General features: G+C 32.6%; 2 protein-coding genes across 2 annotated transcripts; both read left to right on the forward strand.

The window, feature by feature from the left end:
- The first annotated feature begins 1,357 nt into the window (after positions 1–1,357).
- LOC145582327 (UBP1-associated protein 2A-like) lies at positions 1,358–9,311 on the forward strand. Its single transcript, XM_081639333.1, has 6 exons — positions 1,358–1,600; positions 5,358–5,478; positions 5,635–5,778; positions 7,104–7,300; positions 7,388–7,463; positions 8,420–9,311. The coding sequence occupies exons 1-6, from the start codon at positions 1,470–1,472 to the stop codon at positions 8,783–8,785; spliced, it is 1,035 nt and encodes a 344-aa protein (XP_081495459.1). The 5' UTR covers positions 1,358–1,469; the 3' UTR covers positions 8,786–9,311.
- Positions 9,312–12,118: 2,807 nt separating this feature from the next.
- LOC145582328 (transcription termination factor MTEF18, mitochondrial-like) lies at positions 12,119–16,567 on the forward strand. Its single transcript, XM_081639334.1, has 3 exons — positions 12,119–14,074; positions 15,633–15,714; positions 16,252–16,567. The coding sequence occupies exon 1, from the start codon at positions 12,140–12,142 to the stop codon at positions 13,937–13,939; it is 1,800 nt and encodes a 599-aa protein (XP_081495460.1). The 5' UTR covers positions 12,119–12,139; the 3' UTR covers positions 13,940–14,074; positions 15,633–15,714; positions 16,252–16,567.
- Positions 16,568–18,357: the final 1,790 nt, after the last annotated feature.

Genomic DNA, 18,357 nt, shown 5'->3' on the forward strand with positions numbered 1-18,357 from the left:
AAAATTTGTAGCAACATATGAGTATGCAAATTGGGCTGGAAACATAACAAAAACACATTCAATTGAATCCATTTAGTCATGCCCGTTGTACTCCACTATATGTGATGCTACATTGCCACTTCCCCTTAACCTTAGCCTCGACGCAGTCCACACCTTCATGGCTCATGCCTGGCCGCGTCTGGCTCGCGCTTAGCCGAGTCATAACTGGTTCATAGCCCAAAAGGTATAGTATATTTCAAACAAGGCCCAACAGAAAGGGTCTTAATTTTAATGTTACACAATTTCACAAGAATACATCAATTAGGCCCTGTTCTTTTGAGCTTCTGGGCAGAGCAAAGCAGATTTCAGTAGAGCAGAGCAAAGCAGAGCAGAGCAGAGCAGATTTCAGCAGAGCAGAGCAAAGCAGAGCAGATTGAAGCAGAGCAAAGCAGAGCCGAGCAGAGCAGAGCAGAGCAGATTTCATTATTATTATTATTATTATTATTATTAATTTTTTCATTTTTTTTATTATTATCATTATTATTATTATTATTACTAATATTGTTATTATTATTACTATTATTATTATTATTATTATTATTATTATTATTACTACTACTACTAATACTATAATAATAATTTTAATGCTTTATTATTGTTATTAAATATTAAATATTATTATTATTATTATTAATTTTAATATTATTAAATATTAATTATATTATTGTTATTAATTATATTATTATTAAATATTAATTATATTATTATTAATATTATTATTATTAAATATTAATTAATATTATTATTAAATATTAATTATATTATTAAATATTAATTATATTATTATTATTATTAAATATCAATTATATACTTCCTCCGTTTTCTTTTACTTGCAACACACCTTTTAAGCACGCAGTTTTAGGAGATGATTAGTCAGGGTAAACGAGCGATTTTATCAATATAATTTTTACACGAAAATTAGAATAGAGTTAAGTATCATTTGTAAAAATTATAATGAAAAATTTGTCCATTTACATTACATAAACCAGAGCTCAAAACACGTGCCACAAGGCTGTGTTGCAAGTAAAAGAAAACGGAGGAAGTATTATTATTAATAAATATTAATTATTATTAATAAATATTATTTATTTATTATTATTAAATATTAATTATTATTATCATTAAGTATTAATTATTTATTATTATTTTTATTAAATATACATTATTATTATAATAATTCAATATTAAGTATTAATTTTAAGCAGAGCAGAGCAGGGCAGAGCAGAGCAGATTGAAGCAGAGCAAATTTCAGCAGAGCAAAGCAGAGCAGATTTCAGCAGAGCAAAGCAGCTCTAAAGAACGGGGCCTTAGTGTCACAGCCAATTTCTGCCAAACTCTGGAATAAACTATACATTCTCCTTCACTATCCCCAAATTCACGCTCTGCCGCCGACTTCAGCGAGACAAGCAGAGCTTTGCCGTGCGAAGAAGATGGAGGACATGAAGAAGAGAAAGCTTGATGATGTTGAAAGTGGTCAAATTTCTCCTGCTTCTGGTGAAAAGCTTCGTTCTTTGCTTGAACCGCTTGCTAAACCCCAGTTGGTTGATCTCCTTGCTAAGTTGTAAGACTCTTTTTACTTAATTTTCATTATTTCTTTTTATTTTGAGATAGTGATTTATGCAATTATTGGGTTTTGTTTGGTTTTATTTCTTGTTTCATTGAATATGAATTGTAAAGGTTCAAGCTGTTGTTATTGGGTTTTCAGTTTTTGTATATAGAGTCATACATACATTGATGTACATGGAATTTGATTTCGCGGCTTGGGTAATATCATCCCGAAGCTTGTACCAATTAAGCTAGTTGACATTCGTAACATGACGCCCAAACTTAATTATAAAGTTTTATAGGGTTTTCTTTGGGTTGTGAAAAGATTGAATGTTAAGGGGTACACTATAATATGTTGATACATATAAGCTTTAAGGTTATAAGCTTTTAAATAACTAGATTAGGCTCGTGTGATGCACGATTTTAACATTATTTTACGATTTTAACAATATTTTTAGCTTATTTGTGTGTAATACGTACGTATTACAAATAATTGAAGCAAATTATAATAAAATTGATAAATTAATAAAGAGTGGAAACCCCAATACATACAATCTGTGTAAAATATACTAAGTAGGAGAAAAAGATAATGTTTATAAGAAAATGAAATAGTCCGACCTTCCTTTAATTTCTCCAATGAAAATTGAATAATTAGTCTATTTCAATATAAAATCTGTTAGGAAAATATATAATTAATTTACAATTTTTAAATTTTTATTTATGTTGAAAAAAATAATGATGTTATTATTAGTTTTGGTGGGAAAATTTTTTATGAGAGGTTGACATGTGAAAAGTAATGACATCAGCGGTAATAATTTTAGTTATATTTATAGATTAGGATTTCAGTGCTTCATGGTTTAACCAGTAGGCAGTAGTATATCTCGAAAGTTGGTCTGAGGCTTATTATGTGTATGTCATATGTTGGTTTAACCAGTGTCTTAAAATGGTGGATTTAGGTCTATAACTAATGAGCGTTGTAATGTTGGGAAAGAGCGCATTCTGCCCATTCGATGCGTGACACTTCAAGCTCTTGTCTTGCATGTCTAAGCTTTTTGAGTGCAAACCCGGCTTTTCAAAGTCAGTTATCTATAATGGGATAATAGGGCTAGCTGTCAAGAGCCAAATATAAAATATGTCATTCTTTTTGTTATGATTTATTTCCTTTTGTTCTCAATTGTCTTTCCGATCTTCCCAATCTTCATAAATCGAAAATATGCTTGCTTTAAAGTGTTATTAAGATTTCGTTGCTAGCAATACCGTTGTTGATTATGTATTTAAGACCACATGCAAGAAAAATGTAGTAATATTATGATTATAGATGAGGCAGTGAGCAAAAGTTAGCTAAGAAGTTATTTTAAATGACAATCACAAGAAGTGTTATGAAGCCATGCAACAAGAGATGATGACCCATGTGTGATAATTATGCTTGTGGAGTAGATTAAGGGATTTCGGATAAGAGACAAGAAATTTCTTGTTAGTAGGTTGTTGTGAAGTTAATATGGTCTCAAGACGTGGATTAAAATGTTTGCATCTTATAGAGTCAATTGTGGTTGGAAGTCTTGAAGAATTATGTGCATGTAGATTAGCATTCAAGGGAATAATTCTTAACCTAGAATTTGTCACTTTTGGGGAAGAAGCCTCCAATTTGAGTTATTTGTCACTTTTAAGGTATTTTGTCACTTTTGGTCAAGAATTCTTAGAGAGGGCATTGACTTTTAAGGTACTTGCCACTTTGGGTGAAGAAGCCTTCAATTTGTGTTATCATTGAATTAGCTAATACTTTGAATTATCATTTTCATTAGGTTGGCAATTTGGCATGAAGGTAAATATTTCGGGGTGACCTTGAATATTAAATCTATGTGGAGTAGATTAAGGGACTTTAGATAAAAGACAAGAAATTTCTTTTTTGTAGGTTGTCGAGAAGTTAATATGATCTCAAGGCATGAATTTTGGTTACATCTTAATAAGATATTTGCATCTTATTAAGTCAATTGTGGTTGTATATAGTAAAATATTGATCATTTAAATTCACTTAGATATTTAGCAATGGATACTTCATTATTAATTTGCTATATCTGGATTGTATCATGGTTCAAACACATGGTTTAGGTCGCAACGCCAGGAACGGTCATGGTGTCGCGAAAAATGGAACTGACGTGCTGATTGGATCGTGTCATTGTTGTTGTGGTGCAAATTTACTTGTAATGTTTTCTAGGATTTAATAATACCTGTAAGCTATTATAATAGCTAGTGTAGACTAATAGAGGCTTTGGGGATACATGGGGAATCTCGCAAGTAACTTTTGAGTGAAACATGGATGTGACATTCAATGCAAGGTGATATGGGGTTGCAACATGTGATTTAAAAAGATTGTGGATTTTTGAAAAACACTGCACTTAACTAAATGATTTTGGTTTGGTCAATTGAAAATCCTTTACAATATGGCCCAACCTAAGTGATGTGGTTGTATCTTTGCACTATGGATGATATGTTTTGTTGGTCATCATACTTGAAGATAGATAATCTAAAGACAACAATGGAAAATTTTTACGCAATTAGAGATTTTACCTGAATAATGAAGATATTATTGATGGATGTATATTGAGATAGAGAGGGCATAGTGCAATGGCTCTCACAAAATATGTAAATCTGCTTTAGATTCAATGTGGTTGAAAAATGTTAAATATTATTCCTTTTGTAAGCCACTACAGCTTAAATTCCCATTACTGCTCTTAAAAGTAAAAGCGAAAGACAAAATTTAAATGAAGCAGTTTTTGCTTGCATCAACTATCTACAACTTTATGTGTGCTTATATACCAGCCACCGGGCTTGATACTGCCTATGTAGTTTGAGCTATTAATCAATTTACTAGATTTCTTCAAATCCTGGTAGAGATACTAAGGAGTAGTATAGGAACAATTGATGTGCTTTGATCTATGCAAGTGTGTGTAGAGAACTCTCAGATGCTGACATGGCTGATGATTTTGATTCGCAATGTTTATTGATTTATATGATTACATTTGTTGGGTGAGCTCAGCCATGGAAGTTAAAATTCAAGAGTCTGCCTCCTTAAATGGAGACTTTTAGAGGAAAACTGGTTTGATCTTTCTTTTTTGCGAGCTTTGATAAACACAAAAATATATATATGTTCGCTTTTTAGAACGGATATTCATTATGAAGCATAGTTTCTCCCTGACAATCTGACATATGTTTTCATTACCGGAAATAATTAGTTTTATTTGATACTTATTATGGAATGTGATCAGGTAATGCAAAGACATATGAAGGATTTTCAAGTTTGCATGCCTCAAATGTTCAATCCCTTATCTAGTTGCTTTTATGAGGTTGTATAGGCTTGTAACATATATGAGGGTGGGCATGCATATAATTGTTTTAGAGAATGGGTGGATGATTGTTATCTTGAATCGGTTGTATTGAGTTACTGCTTGAGAATTGACTCAATTTATATCATTGTTCAACTTATTTCCTAGATCCATTTACTGCTACCCGTTCCCCTTTTTTAATTTATTTTCTAGCATGGATCGAGGAGTTTCTTTGGTACAAATTGCACTAGTATCAGCCTATAGGTTCCTTGTTCAATACATTCTCCTAATGCATATCATTTATAAATTGTGAATCTATGTCAATAAGTCAGATAACGCAAATTTAAAATTAATTTGTCTGTGCCAGTGATGGTAGAACATCTACGCTTATAGTTGTGTGTAATAAATTGACTTTGTGCATGTGTGTTTGCCTGCATGTGTGGCGTGAAGAGGGTCCAAATATTCTCCAGTTGCAGGAGAAATTATGAGTCTTGCAAGTGCTGATCCTGTTCACAGAAAGCTATTTGTTCGTGGCTTGGCATGGAATACTACATCAGAAACCTTGTGTGATGTGAGTGCATTGTATGATTGCTGATCATTTTTGCGTGTCATGATGGGTGATAGTTACTTGTTTGGGTGAATTGAAACATTTGAATGTATGCTTTTAGGTACCATTTCCCTTTGATTTAGTTCTGTTGCTTGTAAAGCTCAAAATTCTCCTTTTCAGGCATTTGCAGTTCATGGAGATATTGAGGAAGGGGCTGTGATCACTGACAAAGCAACCGGCAAATCTCGTGGTTATGGCTTTATTACTTACAAAAATATGGAGTCAGCTCAGGATGCTCTAAAGGCATCTAGCAAATTAATTGATGTGAGTACAACTGCTACAACTCAGATTCTTTTTTTGGATTTTTTTGTGATTAATTAATGAAACTAATGCACTAATTAGGAAAATATGATGGAAAGCAAGATTATAAGGGTAGGCTTGCACTATATTATCTAATCAGTGAAATTATTCAATACAAGCTAATATCATCGCACTTCAAGGGTGTGATTCCTCCAGGTCGTGTTTCCACTCAATACTTTCTCCAATATACTCCCTCATTATTACAAGCCTTCTCCTATTTATACTCCTAATCCTTGCTGCAATAACGCTTACTCTTCAACATAAGTTCATAACAGAATCCCCTTAATTTGCGGTAACCACCTAACAACTGATTCAACAACTTGCCACTTGTGGTTAGTTATTGATTGTTGCTGGCTTCTTCCTCGAGTATGTGTTAATAATAGTGGGTCTATTATAAATTCTTGCAACAACCTTTATAGATTACTTTCTTGGCTGATAATGTGTTTGGTGTTGTTGGAGTTCTGGTTATATTCTTTTGATGGTTTGTAATGGAATACATTTTCTTAGCTTCTTTTATATAAACATCTACTGGAACTTTGAAAGACCCACCTTCAGTAAATTGTTTTCGAGTTCTGAGATATAACATAACTTTCTCTGTTCCATTTTGTATCGCAATATATGTTTTCTGGTGGCCTAACTTTACAGACGCTGATTGTATATTTTTACAAATGTAATACTTTTTATAATTCATGTGAGAGTTTTTTATTTTTATTTATTTATTTATTTATTTATTTATTTCAATGTGTATTTTATAATATCAATTATTTAATATGTAGTTTTAAATTATACATAAGTCGAGTATTTATGGCCAAAGTTCGCATAGGAGCCTGCAAAAATTTTTTTTTGGTTTTGATTAAGAATGGAAGAAATGTTATGCATCATGTATTGAGGATTTCCCTTATCATTTTCGAAGCTGGATTGCTTCTGCTCTGCCGTAGGTCCTGCTCTTGGATTGCTTCAGCTCTGCCATAGGTCCTGATCTTTAAGAGTCTTTTACTTGACCATATTAATAAAAAATATAAAAAACATTGTATTAAGAGACTACATAACTTAATATCTTGCCACAGTTGTATTTTCCACTGGCATGTAAAGATTATCAAAACTACCCCAAGGGCCTCAAGGATTCATTCATTTGGTTGGGAGTTGGTTACTTTGTTTGAAACACAAGACTTGCCGAAAAAGTCCAATTTTGCTTATTTCTGAAAAGTTGTGTCATGTGGCGACTGGAGATTATATATATTTGTATGTTTTCAGTCTTTCATTTGCTCTTCTGCTTGTCATTACTGCAGGGCCGCTTGACTGTCTGCAACCTTGCTTGTGAAGGCTTAAGCAGTGCTAGCACTGCACCTGATCAAGCACAGCGGAAACTTTATATAGGAGGTTTGTCACCAGAAACCACTACCGAGATGTTGCTCAGTTTTTTCAGCAGGCATGGTGAGATAGATGAAGGTTCAGTTGCGTATGACAAAGATACAAACAAGTCTCGGTATTCTTCATCTAATTTTTTTGTTCTTAGTTACTTTTGTGCAGACTTCAGTATCTTATGTCTCTAATCTTTTTTTTTCTTCTGTAGTGGTTTTGGGTTTGTGACTTACAAGACAGTTGATTCTGCGAAGAAGGCCCTTGATGACCCTGAGAGAACTCTAGGGGTAATTGATGTCTGAAAGTTTCATGTCTTTCTATGTTTGCTTCTATGCTCTAAAATCTAAATGCACGATCTTCCAGTGAGAGGTGTTATTAGCTGAAACCGTTGGGCTGTAGTAGCATTATTGCATAAGCATTCCACTTATTTTTCTAAGCTGAAGGCTTTACTACATAATTCCGGACTTGCCCTTTGAACATCTTCTCATTCTTGGATATAAGATAATGTCAAATTAGATTTATTTAGCTTTTAGCTCAGCAGCCTCAACAGTAACCAAGCCCTTCTCTTTCTGTTTGTTCCCTTAACTTTGTGCAACCATGTTCTTAATTTAGTAATGTTGCATGGAGCCTGAACTTTTACAGGAATAGAAATTTGTACTTCTTTGTTGTTGAATTGCTCACTGGAAAGAAAGGATGTAGGAGTTAGCTTGCATATGTCTCACCGAACTATGTCAAGAAAGGTGGCACCTTACTAGTATCACTGCAGTACAAAATTACTTTTCCTTCTCTTTGGGTTCTGTTTCCTAAAAAAGCTTGTGTTGTGTTGATTTTGTTTGGTATAAGAAATTTTTAACCCCATTATCTCCATCTTTTTTCATTCAACTGACAAGTGTTGTGTATAGTTATTACTTATTAGCACTTTAAAGAGAATCAGTGGCAATCAACTGTTAATTGCTTTTGGCAAAAACTTGTATAGTGAGACCTAGGGGGCTTTGTCTGTTTCTCGGCGCGACATAACTTGTTACAATAAGTTATTGTGAGACTGTCTTGCTCAATAATTACTCATTGCTTGTTGAGAACTCCATCATCATTAATTACCTTTGTTAATTAGAATTTTATTGCAGTAATAGGTGACTTTAGTTGATATGTATTTGACTTGAGCAGCATCAAACCCCAATGTGCTTCATTCAATGTCGAATTATTTCTTGCTAGAAATCAATATGATATTCTGTTCTATACGCAGGGCCGGAACATTACAGTGAAGTATGCTGATACAAAGAACAAAACAACTGCAAACCAATATCCCTCATCAGCAGCTCCTATGGTCCCTCCTACAGCAGGTGGATACCCACAGCATGGGAAACCACAGGCACCGCTTGGATACAGTTACCCTCCACACATGACATCATACCCACCGGTCTCTTACGCTAGTCCTCCAGCAGCAGCTGCAACTCCACCTCCACCTGCAATGGCACCAGGGCCATATCCTCAAGGACCACCACCATCCCAGATTTCTTATGCACCACCACCCATGAAAGACACATATGGAATGCCACCTTCTATGCCCGTTGGCATGCAGGGCTACCCTTATTACATGGGGAAACAATGATCAAATACAGCTGCACTGTGGTATTCAAGCTTTGAACATCTCCGTGTTTTCTCTACAGTCTGGTATATGCTTGAGCCGAATTGATGATTTCTGCATCTATCATCTGCTCTTCTTGACTTCTTCAGTATTTTCGCTTCTGTATCTATAGGCAGTAAGTTATAATTTTGATTCAATCAGAGTATAAATGCCTTTTGCTAATTGAAGCATCGGTAATAATTGCGATTTAGAGAATATAGTGGGGAGTTTTGAGGGCTTTCCTTATAGGTTAGAATCCTAGATTACAATGTATCTTGTACTATTTATTAGTTAGACGTCTAGGGAAAGAGGTAAAAGATTTTTTTTTTTTTTAATATTTAATTTTGCGATCTAGCATAGTGTTGAAGATGCTCCATGTTTGTGAAATTCTGGTCCAACAATTGAGTGTACTAGTGAAAGCATTATAAAAGGGGCATTTTCTTGTTTTATTTTTCTCTTAATTAGATCAGAGTATATATTGCAATAATTATTATTTATTTCTTTTGATTAATTATATACTCTCTCCATTTCTAAAAAAAAAAAATATATATATATATATTTTAACCTTTGAGGCTCTGATAAATTGTAATTTGCTTTTATTTATATAGTTCTCATTGTCATAAATTGTTGTTGTTGTGGCAGAACATAACTCTAGTACACAGGTTGGGTCATGGCAAGTAGGTGCAAAGGTAGTAAGGCCCTATTCTTTAGAGTTACTCTACTATTCTGAGCTCCTCTGCTTTGCTTTAATCTGCTCTGCCCTATTCTGCTTAAAAATAATACTTAACATAGAATTATTATAATAATAATTAATATTTAATAATAATAATAATTAATATTGAATTATAATAATAATAATAATAATTAATATTTATTAATAATAATAATAATTAATATTGAATTATAATAATAACAATTAATATTTAATTATTATAATAATAATTAATATTTAATAATAAAAATAATAAAAATTAATATTTAATAATAATAATAATAATAATTAATATTTAATGATTATAATAATAATAATTAATATTGAATAATAATAATAATAAATATTTAATAATAATAATAAGTAATTAATATTTAATACTTATAATAATAAAAATAATAATAATTAATACTTAAAAATAATAATGATAGTAATAATAATAATGATAATAATAGTAATAATAATAATTAATAATAATAATAGTAATAATTGATTTTTTATAATAAAAATTAATATTTAAAGATAATAACTAATATTTAAAGATAATAATAATTATTAATTTTTAATAATAATAATAATTAAATAATATTTAATAATAATTAATATTTAATAATAATATTTATTGATTATAATAATAATACGATGATAATAATAATAATAATATTATTATTATTATTAATAATGGTAGTGGTGGTGGTAGTAGTAGTAGTAGTAGTAGTAGTAGTACTTATAGTAGTAGTAGTAGTAGTAATAATAGTAGTACTTATAGTAGTAGTAGTAGTAGTAATAGTAATAATAGTAGTACTTATAGTAGTAGTAGTAGTAGTAGCAGCAGTAGTAATAATAATATTAATAACAATAATAATAATAATCTGCTTTGCTCTTGAGTCTTGCTCTGCTCTGCTCTATCTAGAAGCTCAAAAGAACAGGGCCTTAAGAATGCAAATGGCAGATAAAGATTGGTGGGAAAATCAGATAATGGCAATAGTAATTACAAGCAAACAAACTATTTATCAATTATCATCAAATCATTAAAACCAACGCATATACAGTATTACAGATTATGGTAAAGGTTAAACTGATCTTAATCATGTTAAAAATAAACTCCTGATATCATAAAACAAATACACACGATTTATTAACATCATGCAAATGGAGATTATGTGGCTATAAGCCTATAACTGAATTTGGATGAAGAATAATTGTAGGTGCAGTAAATTAAAGTTTAAACTAATGACAATCATGTAGATTATCATGATATCATTAGGGAATGACATGTAATCAATTAATATCCAAAAGGGGGACAATGGGGTTAGAATGTATAGTATAGAGCAGAATAGATGCACATTTTTCATGTTGTCAACAAGAGACAAAGAAAACAAATGGAAACTCGATACTAGTGATATTTATATACATAGGATAAAAGCTACAAAGTATTAGAATCAACACCATTAACAATCCATTGATACACATAAATCATTCAAACAGATTAAGAATAAAGAATTGCTAATAGAAAGAAACTATATGAGTGTAAGATTAGAAGTGAGGAAGAAGGCCAAAATGTGTTGGTGAGAACTTTAGTGGGGCTTAAACACCATGTGTCCAAAAGATAATAGGTGTATGAACAACCAACTTCCAACTATAAATGGAGGAAGAACTCTCCCTAATAAAGAACAGAGGTAAACCCTAATTTCACCAAATAGGGAACATTTATTGGAAAATTCATCTGATTGCGTATAAATAAATTATCATTTTAAGGAAATTAAAGGTTTAAAGTAAGTTTTAAGGAGGATAAGATAATGGGGGAGGGAGTTTTAGAAGAAGATTAATCACATTTTTAGATGAAATAAAAGATTAATCACATTTTATGGAGAAGCCAATCTGTCAAATTATGATTGCTAGTTGTTTATGTTACTGAATTTTATTTCTTTCATGTACTATGTTTTAACCTCTTTATCTACGTAGAGTTTTTAACTTTGATGTAATAACAATTAAATAAAAGAAACTTTTTATCTACATAGAATTTTTACGTGTACTAACAAATAACAATTAAAAAAAAAACATGCAAAATAGGAGGTAGTCATTGGGTTAATATTGTCATTCAATTTTAATTTGTCATCAATAAATATACCCTTACATTAATAAACCGTAGAATTTGGCAATATAAAACGTTTACCACTATATTTTTCTTCACTCCTCTCAAGTCTCAAGTGATCCTCACTCTCCCAATTTTTCCTCATTGCTCAAGCCATGAATTTTTATTATTTTATGTAAAAAAATTTTGACAAGAAAATCAATTTTTAAAAAGAAAAAAATGGGGGAAATTATACAAGTAATAAAACAAAGTAATAAAAAACATTTCTACCTTTTACTTGCGCAACCCCTCCACGTCTCCACCCTTATGCCCCTGTCGCTGTTGACTCCCACTCTCTCCTCCACTGGCGTCGCCGCTTTCTCCTACTCCGACGCCTCTGCCGTCGCCGCTTTCTCCTCCTCTGTTGCATCCTGTTTTTGGTTGTTGTCTCCTGCACTTCAAATTCAGGTAAAAACATCCGCCATTGATGTCTTCTTCGAGCTCCAAATTCTAATTGCTTGTTTTTTCTGAAACACTGTAATACAAATTAACGATGACCCATTACCGTAAACTTAGATTATATCCTATTCTCAGATGGGTTTCTTCTGATTTTCCCCTAAACCCCTTTAAATTACCATCAAAATACCCTATTTTTCCAAGCAGTTTCCCATGTTCTTGTAATTATAGTAATTGTAATTATAGTAATGTACAGCATTATTCTAGTTTGATTAGTACTATGAATGTTAATTTTGAGCAAAATGAAGGTATTCAAGGGAGTTCAACTTCCAATAATGGTGATACAGTTCGTAGATTTTCTAAAACTATTAAGAAAGAGGCTCAAGGTGCACTGTTAGATTATTTGCATTCTACTAGAAGCTTACCCTTTTTGGATGCTGAGCATATGAGCAAAAATTCCCCTCAATTTTTGAGGAAGCTGGTAAATAATGTCAAGAATGAGCCTGAAATTGGCCGCTCTGTGGCTCGTTTCTTGCGTTACCATCCTATTAATGAATTTGAACCGTTCTTCGAAAGTATAGGGTTGGAACCCTCTGAGTTTGTTGCACAACTTCCGCGTGATTTGATGTTTTTGAGTGATGAGGAAGGTTTGTTTGATAACTACTATGTTTTGTGTGAATATGGGGTTAATCGCTATCATATAGGAAGGATATATAGAGGGGCAAGAGAGGTGTTTCGATATGGTAATGGGGTTTTGATATCGAAGCTACGAGAATTTGAGGAGCTCGGGTTAAGTAAACCTGTTATAGCTAAGGCTGTTGTCTTTAATCCTTGTCTTTTGATTGATGATGGGGGAAAAGAGTTTTTTAAGGTGTTAGTAAAGTTGCAGTGCCTTGGTTTTGCATATGAATGGGTTGAGCAGCATTTATTGGAGAATGCTTCCTACAATTGGAGACAAGTCTTTGAGTTGCTGCATATGCTGAATGATATAGGCTGTGAAAACGAGGAATTGGGGAATTTGTTGAGGCGACATCCAGAACTTTTATTTGATCATTCTGGTCGATTGACCTTTTCATTGATTGGGTATCTGCTAAAATTTGGATGCACAAAGAATGATATATGCTCACTGTTTATTCACTTTCCACAAATCAAAGTTGGAAAATTTCTTCAGAATCTTGGACGTGCTTTTAAGTTATTTTGTGAATTAGAGATGGATGCTTTGAATATTGAAAATATTATTCAAACACATGTCATGTTGCTGGGTTCATGCTCAGTGAAGAAAGCAAACAGTTTAATTTGTAATTTGAACATAGGAAAGAAACGCTTGTGCGAAATCATTATAGAAAATCCGTTGGTGCTAAAGAATTGGGTTTTGAGAGCAAAAATTAAGCGCTTGCCTGAGACTAGAATGTGTCCTCGCAAGGAGAGGATTAAATTCTTATCAAGCATTGGCTTCACAGAACATTCAAATGAAATGGAAAAGGCACTAAAGCTATTCCGCGGCAAAGGAGAGGAACTCTGGGAAAGATTTGACTGTCTTGTCAAAGCAGGGCTCAGTGAAGAGGATGTTGCACAGATGACAAAAGCGGCACCACAGATTCTCAATCAATCAAAGGAAGTTATAGAGACAAAGATTAGATATCTCGTTAATGATTTAGGCTATCCAGTGTCAAGTTTGAAACCATTCCCAGGGTTCATTGCCTATACAATGGAAAGGGTAAAGCTTAGATTTTCTATGTACAATTGGCTTGTCAATCAAAATGCTGTTTGCAGTACATTGAGTTTGAGTACCATAATTGGATGCACGGACTCATTTTTTGTGAAAAAGTATGTAAATAAACATCCTAGAGGCCTTGATGTGTGGCAGGAGTTGAAGAAGACGATTTATGTGAAATAAGTTTCCCTGCTCATTAGCACTGTTAACTTGTGCATGCTGAGCAACTGATTCAGATTTTCAGCTATTATTACTCCAAGTCTCAAAGCTTTTGGACTCTATTCAGCATAATCACAAAGTGCGTTCAGTACTTGACAGGTACTCTGTAATCACTAAGAGAGCTTACATCATCCATTTGTCTTGTTTATGTTTCATCTTGGTTCTTGAACGTATGTTACAGCTGAATATTTGAAAGCATACCTTGTAAGATTTTTCTTTCAATATCTGTAATCTGCCTTGGTTTTGGAGTGAAGTTACTAAGCTAGGTGCCTTGATTGTTTTAACATGAATTTTAATTTATGCTTAGGTCATCAGATTTTAAAGAATAGGAGACTAGAGATGTCAATAGTCAAGGTTCTTTGAATGTATTTCCAGTTTTCTGAATTGCAGCATTTTTGTATATTAGGGTTGTGCTTATTTTGCTTTATTTTATATAATTATTATTTGGGATTTTAGGATTTTTAGGTTATATGAAAAACTTGGTGCTTACTTAACAATTCAGCCCAACTGAGAGTTTTGTGGTCTTGCTTTGGTACTGTTTAGCTTTGCCTTCTGCAGCAACTATAGGCTACTAATGCAAGTGTATAATTATTGCATGAAGGTAATGTTATCCAGGTCTCTGTCTTGCCGTGGCCTACTCTGTTGTAATTGTGAGCGTGAAGATGGGGACTCATAGCATCATAAATTCTGTATTACGGTTTATATCAGAATAATCTAAAATGTAAAAACTCGAAACTCATTTTCCGACATTAAGCTCAATTACCTATCTCCTGGCCTCCTGGGGCCCCTAAGCACATAATCTACTAAAGAACTTGGTTTGGTCAATAATCTTAAAAAATGAATCTTTTGATGTCGAGATTCCTTTCCTTCAGAGTGTGCTTGTTTTGCAATATCAGCTGGAAGGAGGGGAATCCTCCAAAAAAAACAAGTTAGGCGGAGAGGAAAGGGAAGGAGTTGACTTACATTTTACTTCCAAAATTTATCATTATTGAGAGACTAGTTATTATTCAAGGAAAATGAATTCCTCCAAGTTCGTTCTTTTCCTTTTCCCATTTCATACCTGAACAATGGAAATAGATCTTCATTTTTTCTTCCCATCTGTCGAAGTTTCCTCACCCAAACTCATCATGTAGGCTTTCCGATCCACAATTTAAAAAATGTTCTATGGCAAACTCCTACTCCCCTGAATACGAAATTCCAGAGGAGGGATATAGGGAAAGAGAGATTTCCTTTCTGTTGTTGCAAAGATAGTTGATCTGCTTCTTTCAAGTTTGGTGGTCCTCCTCCCTTCTAGTCTTCTATGTTCTCTTACTGTGTTTCGGGTCTTTACTTGTGGACATTGTGGTGCATTCCATAGTTTCCAAGCTCAAGTGTCGGGTATTAGAATACCACCCATATCCTTGCTGTAGCTTGTCTTAAACAAGTGCAGCAGAAAAAATCCCCTTGTCTGTGCTATACAGGCTAATAAAATGGCGGTGAAAAGGAAAGATCCCATGCATCTACATTTAAATCTGATATTCTAACAAAACATTATTTCTAGAGTGGTATTATTGAATGTAATTTTATGGCCTTCAGTTTATTCTCTAACTGTGGCTCCTTGTTTTGCCTGAAGTTTTTTAGAGTATACCAACTGAAGAAATTTTCTTTCTGTTTTCAGGTTTTACACTGAACTATATACCATCAAGCAATGCTGCTCTCTGTGCTAGCTTCCGACTGTTTGGGATTTCATATGTAACTCTGTAAGCACAACTCAACACAATTACTGTTTATCTAATATTTGAATCGTGTTCTGTTTCCCTCCATAATATATTTTCAAAGCTTGAAGGAATCTCTTACCTTTGCATACCCAAATAAATCAAAAGGGGGAAAAAATAACGGAAAGAAGAATTAGAAATCCTCTATCCAAGGAATTGCAGAACATAGAATGATAGATATTTTGAGTTGAGGCTGCTAGAATTGAATCAGGCACCCTTGGTCAGTAACTCCAGATCTTTATGTTTCTTTGTTTGGGGGAAGGACAAATAATTACCCTTACTGCTTCCTAGTATGCTCCCCCAAAGCGCTCTCTTTTCAACAATGATCTTTTATGTACGAGTACATCTCTTTGATTTTTTTTTTTTTTTTTTTTTGTTTTTTTTTTTTTAAAAAAAAAAAATCTATTATTTAGTTGATATTCAAATTGCAAGTTTGCAACCCTCAATTTGGTCAATTCTATCTATATCTCTGATGGTGAGATATTTTTCTGAAATTTTCTTCTTTATCTCTTGTCCTTGTAGATTCAAGCTACAAATCAAGAACTGGTGATCTGAAGTACATTTTCTTTGCTGTTTCTACTTCGAATTTTGCATGTATGAATGTCGTTATTGGCTCTGGTGTCATGGATGCGTTCGTGAAGGAAGTAGATGAAGTGGATGCTAAATATCGGTTAAAGTTTGAGATTTCATGTCTCTGCTTGTAAAACAAATTATCATTTTTTTCAGGAATGTATTTAACTTCACACATCTGTAATTTTCACCAGTGTAGGCGTGTAGCTAATTGTTTCCACACTAATACATGGGTTTAAGTTGCTTCTATTGAGATTAAAAATATGAAGAGGAAAAATAAAAAATAAGAGAAGCAAAGTATTACAAAGAGGTGTCTGATTTGCTGAGCCCTCTTGAAAATCTTTGGCAGGGGATAAATGTTTTGAGTTTCACTTACCTATAATTATTGTTTTACTCGTACAATTTAAGGTTACTAAACTAGAACGATGTACGAAACAATAGCAAATTTAAAGCATACTAATTGGCAAGCTACGGCTTGTCATGGTTGGACAATCATCGTATTTGGCTTATGATGAATCTTGTTTGAAGTGACATAAAATAATAACAAGGGACATGGAAATCATTAAGACCAAGTTAACTTCAATGAAGTGTCTGGAGTTGAATGAAATGAAACATGCTAGGAAAAAAAACTGCGTTTTGCTTGCTCATTTTTGTTCCTACTTAGAACCTGTTCTCTTCAGCTTAATTTCATTTCAGTTCCTAATTTCCTTCTCTCATAAACAAGCCAGTTTAGCTCCGTTCAACTCAATTCAGTAAATTAGGACAGACCTTTAGTCATTATGATTAGCACAATTGATTTGAAAGTTCAGCATGTAGAGCAAAGAAGCAATTCTTACCTTCACTTCAAATAGGAAATTTTATCTATAACTACCAATTAAAGCATGTGTTTTGAAAACAACTACCTATTAAATTTTTTTTTAATGAACTACCACAAAATTGTAAAAAGTTTAAGTAGCACTACCACTCTTAACAGTTTTGGCTAGAATCTCCGACATTTGGGTATCATTTTTTACCACTTTTTAACTATATGAAGGGTAATTTAGTTAATTTAGATGATTATTTTATGAGGTAAAGGTAAAAAGTGAAACTTACATGCCGAATATTCTAGTTGAAATTATTAGAGTGATAGTACTACTTAAACTTTTTTACAACTTTGTGGTAGTTCTTTTAATTTTTTTTTAATAGGTAGTAGTTTCCAAAATACGCGCTTTAATTGTTAGTTTTTGACAAAATTTCCTTTCAAATATTACGCATCTGGAGGGTAGGTTGGAGCAAATACACAAAGTTGTTAAAATCGAGATCTACGTTGGATTGATGATGTAGGGAATTCTCACCATCAGATTGCCTTGCTGCTCATTTTTGTGACTTCATCTTTTTGTGCGTGAATTAGAAATCAGCGTTTTTAGCTAGATAATTTGTGAACAGAAGCATTTCTATGTTGTTATGGAAGAAAGGGGGATGGATTTGCTTAGACTAACATCTGTTATTTCAATGTTACAAATCTTACAATGACACCTCCCAAGTTAGGCCCCATTCATTTCACCTTATTTTTACTGAACTGAAATTATTTTTGCTGAACTTAAATTATTTTTACTGAACTGAAATTAACTATACTGAACGAACTTATTTTACTGAAGTGAAATTATTTTTACTGAATATTATTTTTATAAGGTGAAGTGAACAAGGCCTTACAGAGGAAATAAGGTCATGTTCACTCCACCTTAAAAAAATAATATTAAGTAAAAATAATTTCAGTTTAGTAAAAATTAGTTCAATTCAGTAAAATTAATTTCAGTTTAGTAAAAATAATTTCAGTTCAGTAAAAATAAGTTCAGTTCAGTAAAATTCAGTTATCTTAAAGAAGAATTATAATAGAAAATCAGTAAAAATAATTTCAGTTCAGCAAAAATAATTTCAGTTTAGTAAAATTAATTTAAGTTCAGTAAAAATAATTTAAGTTCAGCAAATATAATTTTGTTTCAGTAAAAATAATTTCAGTTCAGCAAAAATAAGGTGAAGTGAACGGGGCCTAATTGGTTTCAGGAGAATAATGTAGGG

This window comes from Chenopodium album, chromosome 15 (genome assembly GCF_948465745.1).
Source record: "Chenopodium album chromosome 15, dcCheAlbu1.1, whole genome shotgun sequence".
NCBI lineage: Eukaryota > Viridiplantae > Streptophyta > Magnoliopsida > Caryophyllales > Amaranthaceae > Chenopodium > Chenopodium album.

What these genes read in the sequence shown, in the direction of transcription:
- LOC145582327 (XM_081639333.1), top strand. Translation starts at nt 1,470, where the DNA reads ATGGAGGACATGAAGAAGAGAAAGCTTGATGATGTTGAAAGTGGTCAA. An exon ending in GTTGATCTCCTTGCTAAGTT is followed by an intron (nt 1,601 to 5,357) that starts GTAAGACTCTTT and finishes TGTGGCGTGAAG; the next exon opens with AGGGTCCAAATATTCTCCAG. An exon ending in CATCTAGCAAATTAATTGAT is followed by an intron (nt 5,779 to 7,103) that starts GTGAGTACAACT and finishes TCATTACTGCAG; the next exon opens with GGCCGCTTGACTGTCTGCAA.
- LOC145582328 (XM_081639334.1), top strand. Translation starts at nt 12,140, where the DNA reads ATGACCCATTACCGTAAACTTAGATTATATCCTATTCTCAGATGGGTT.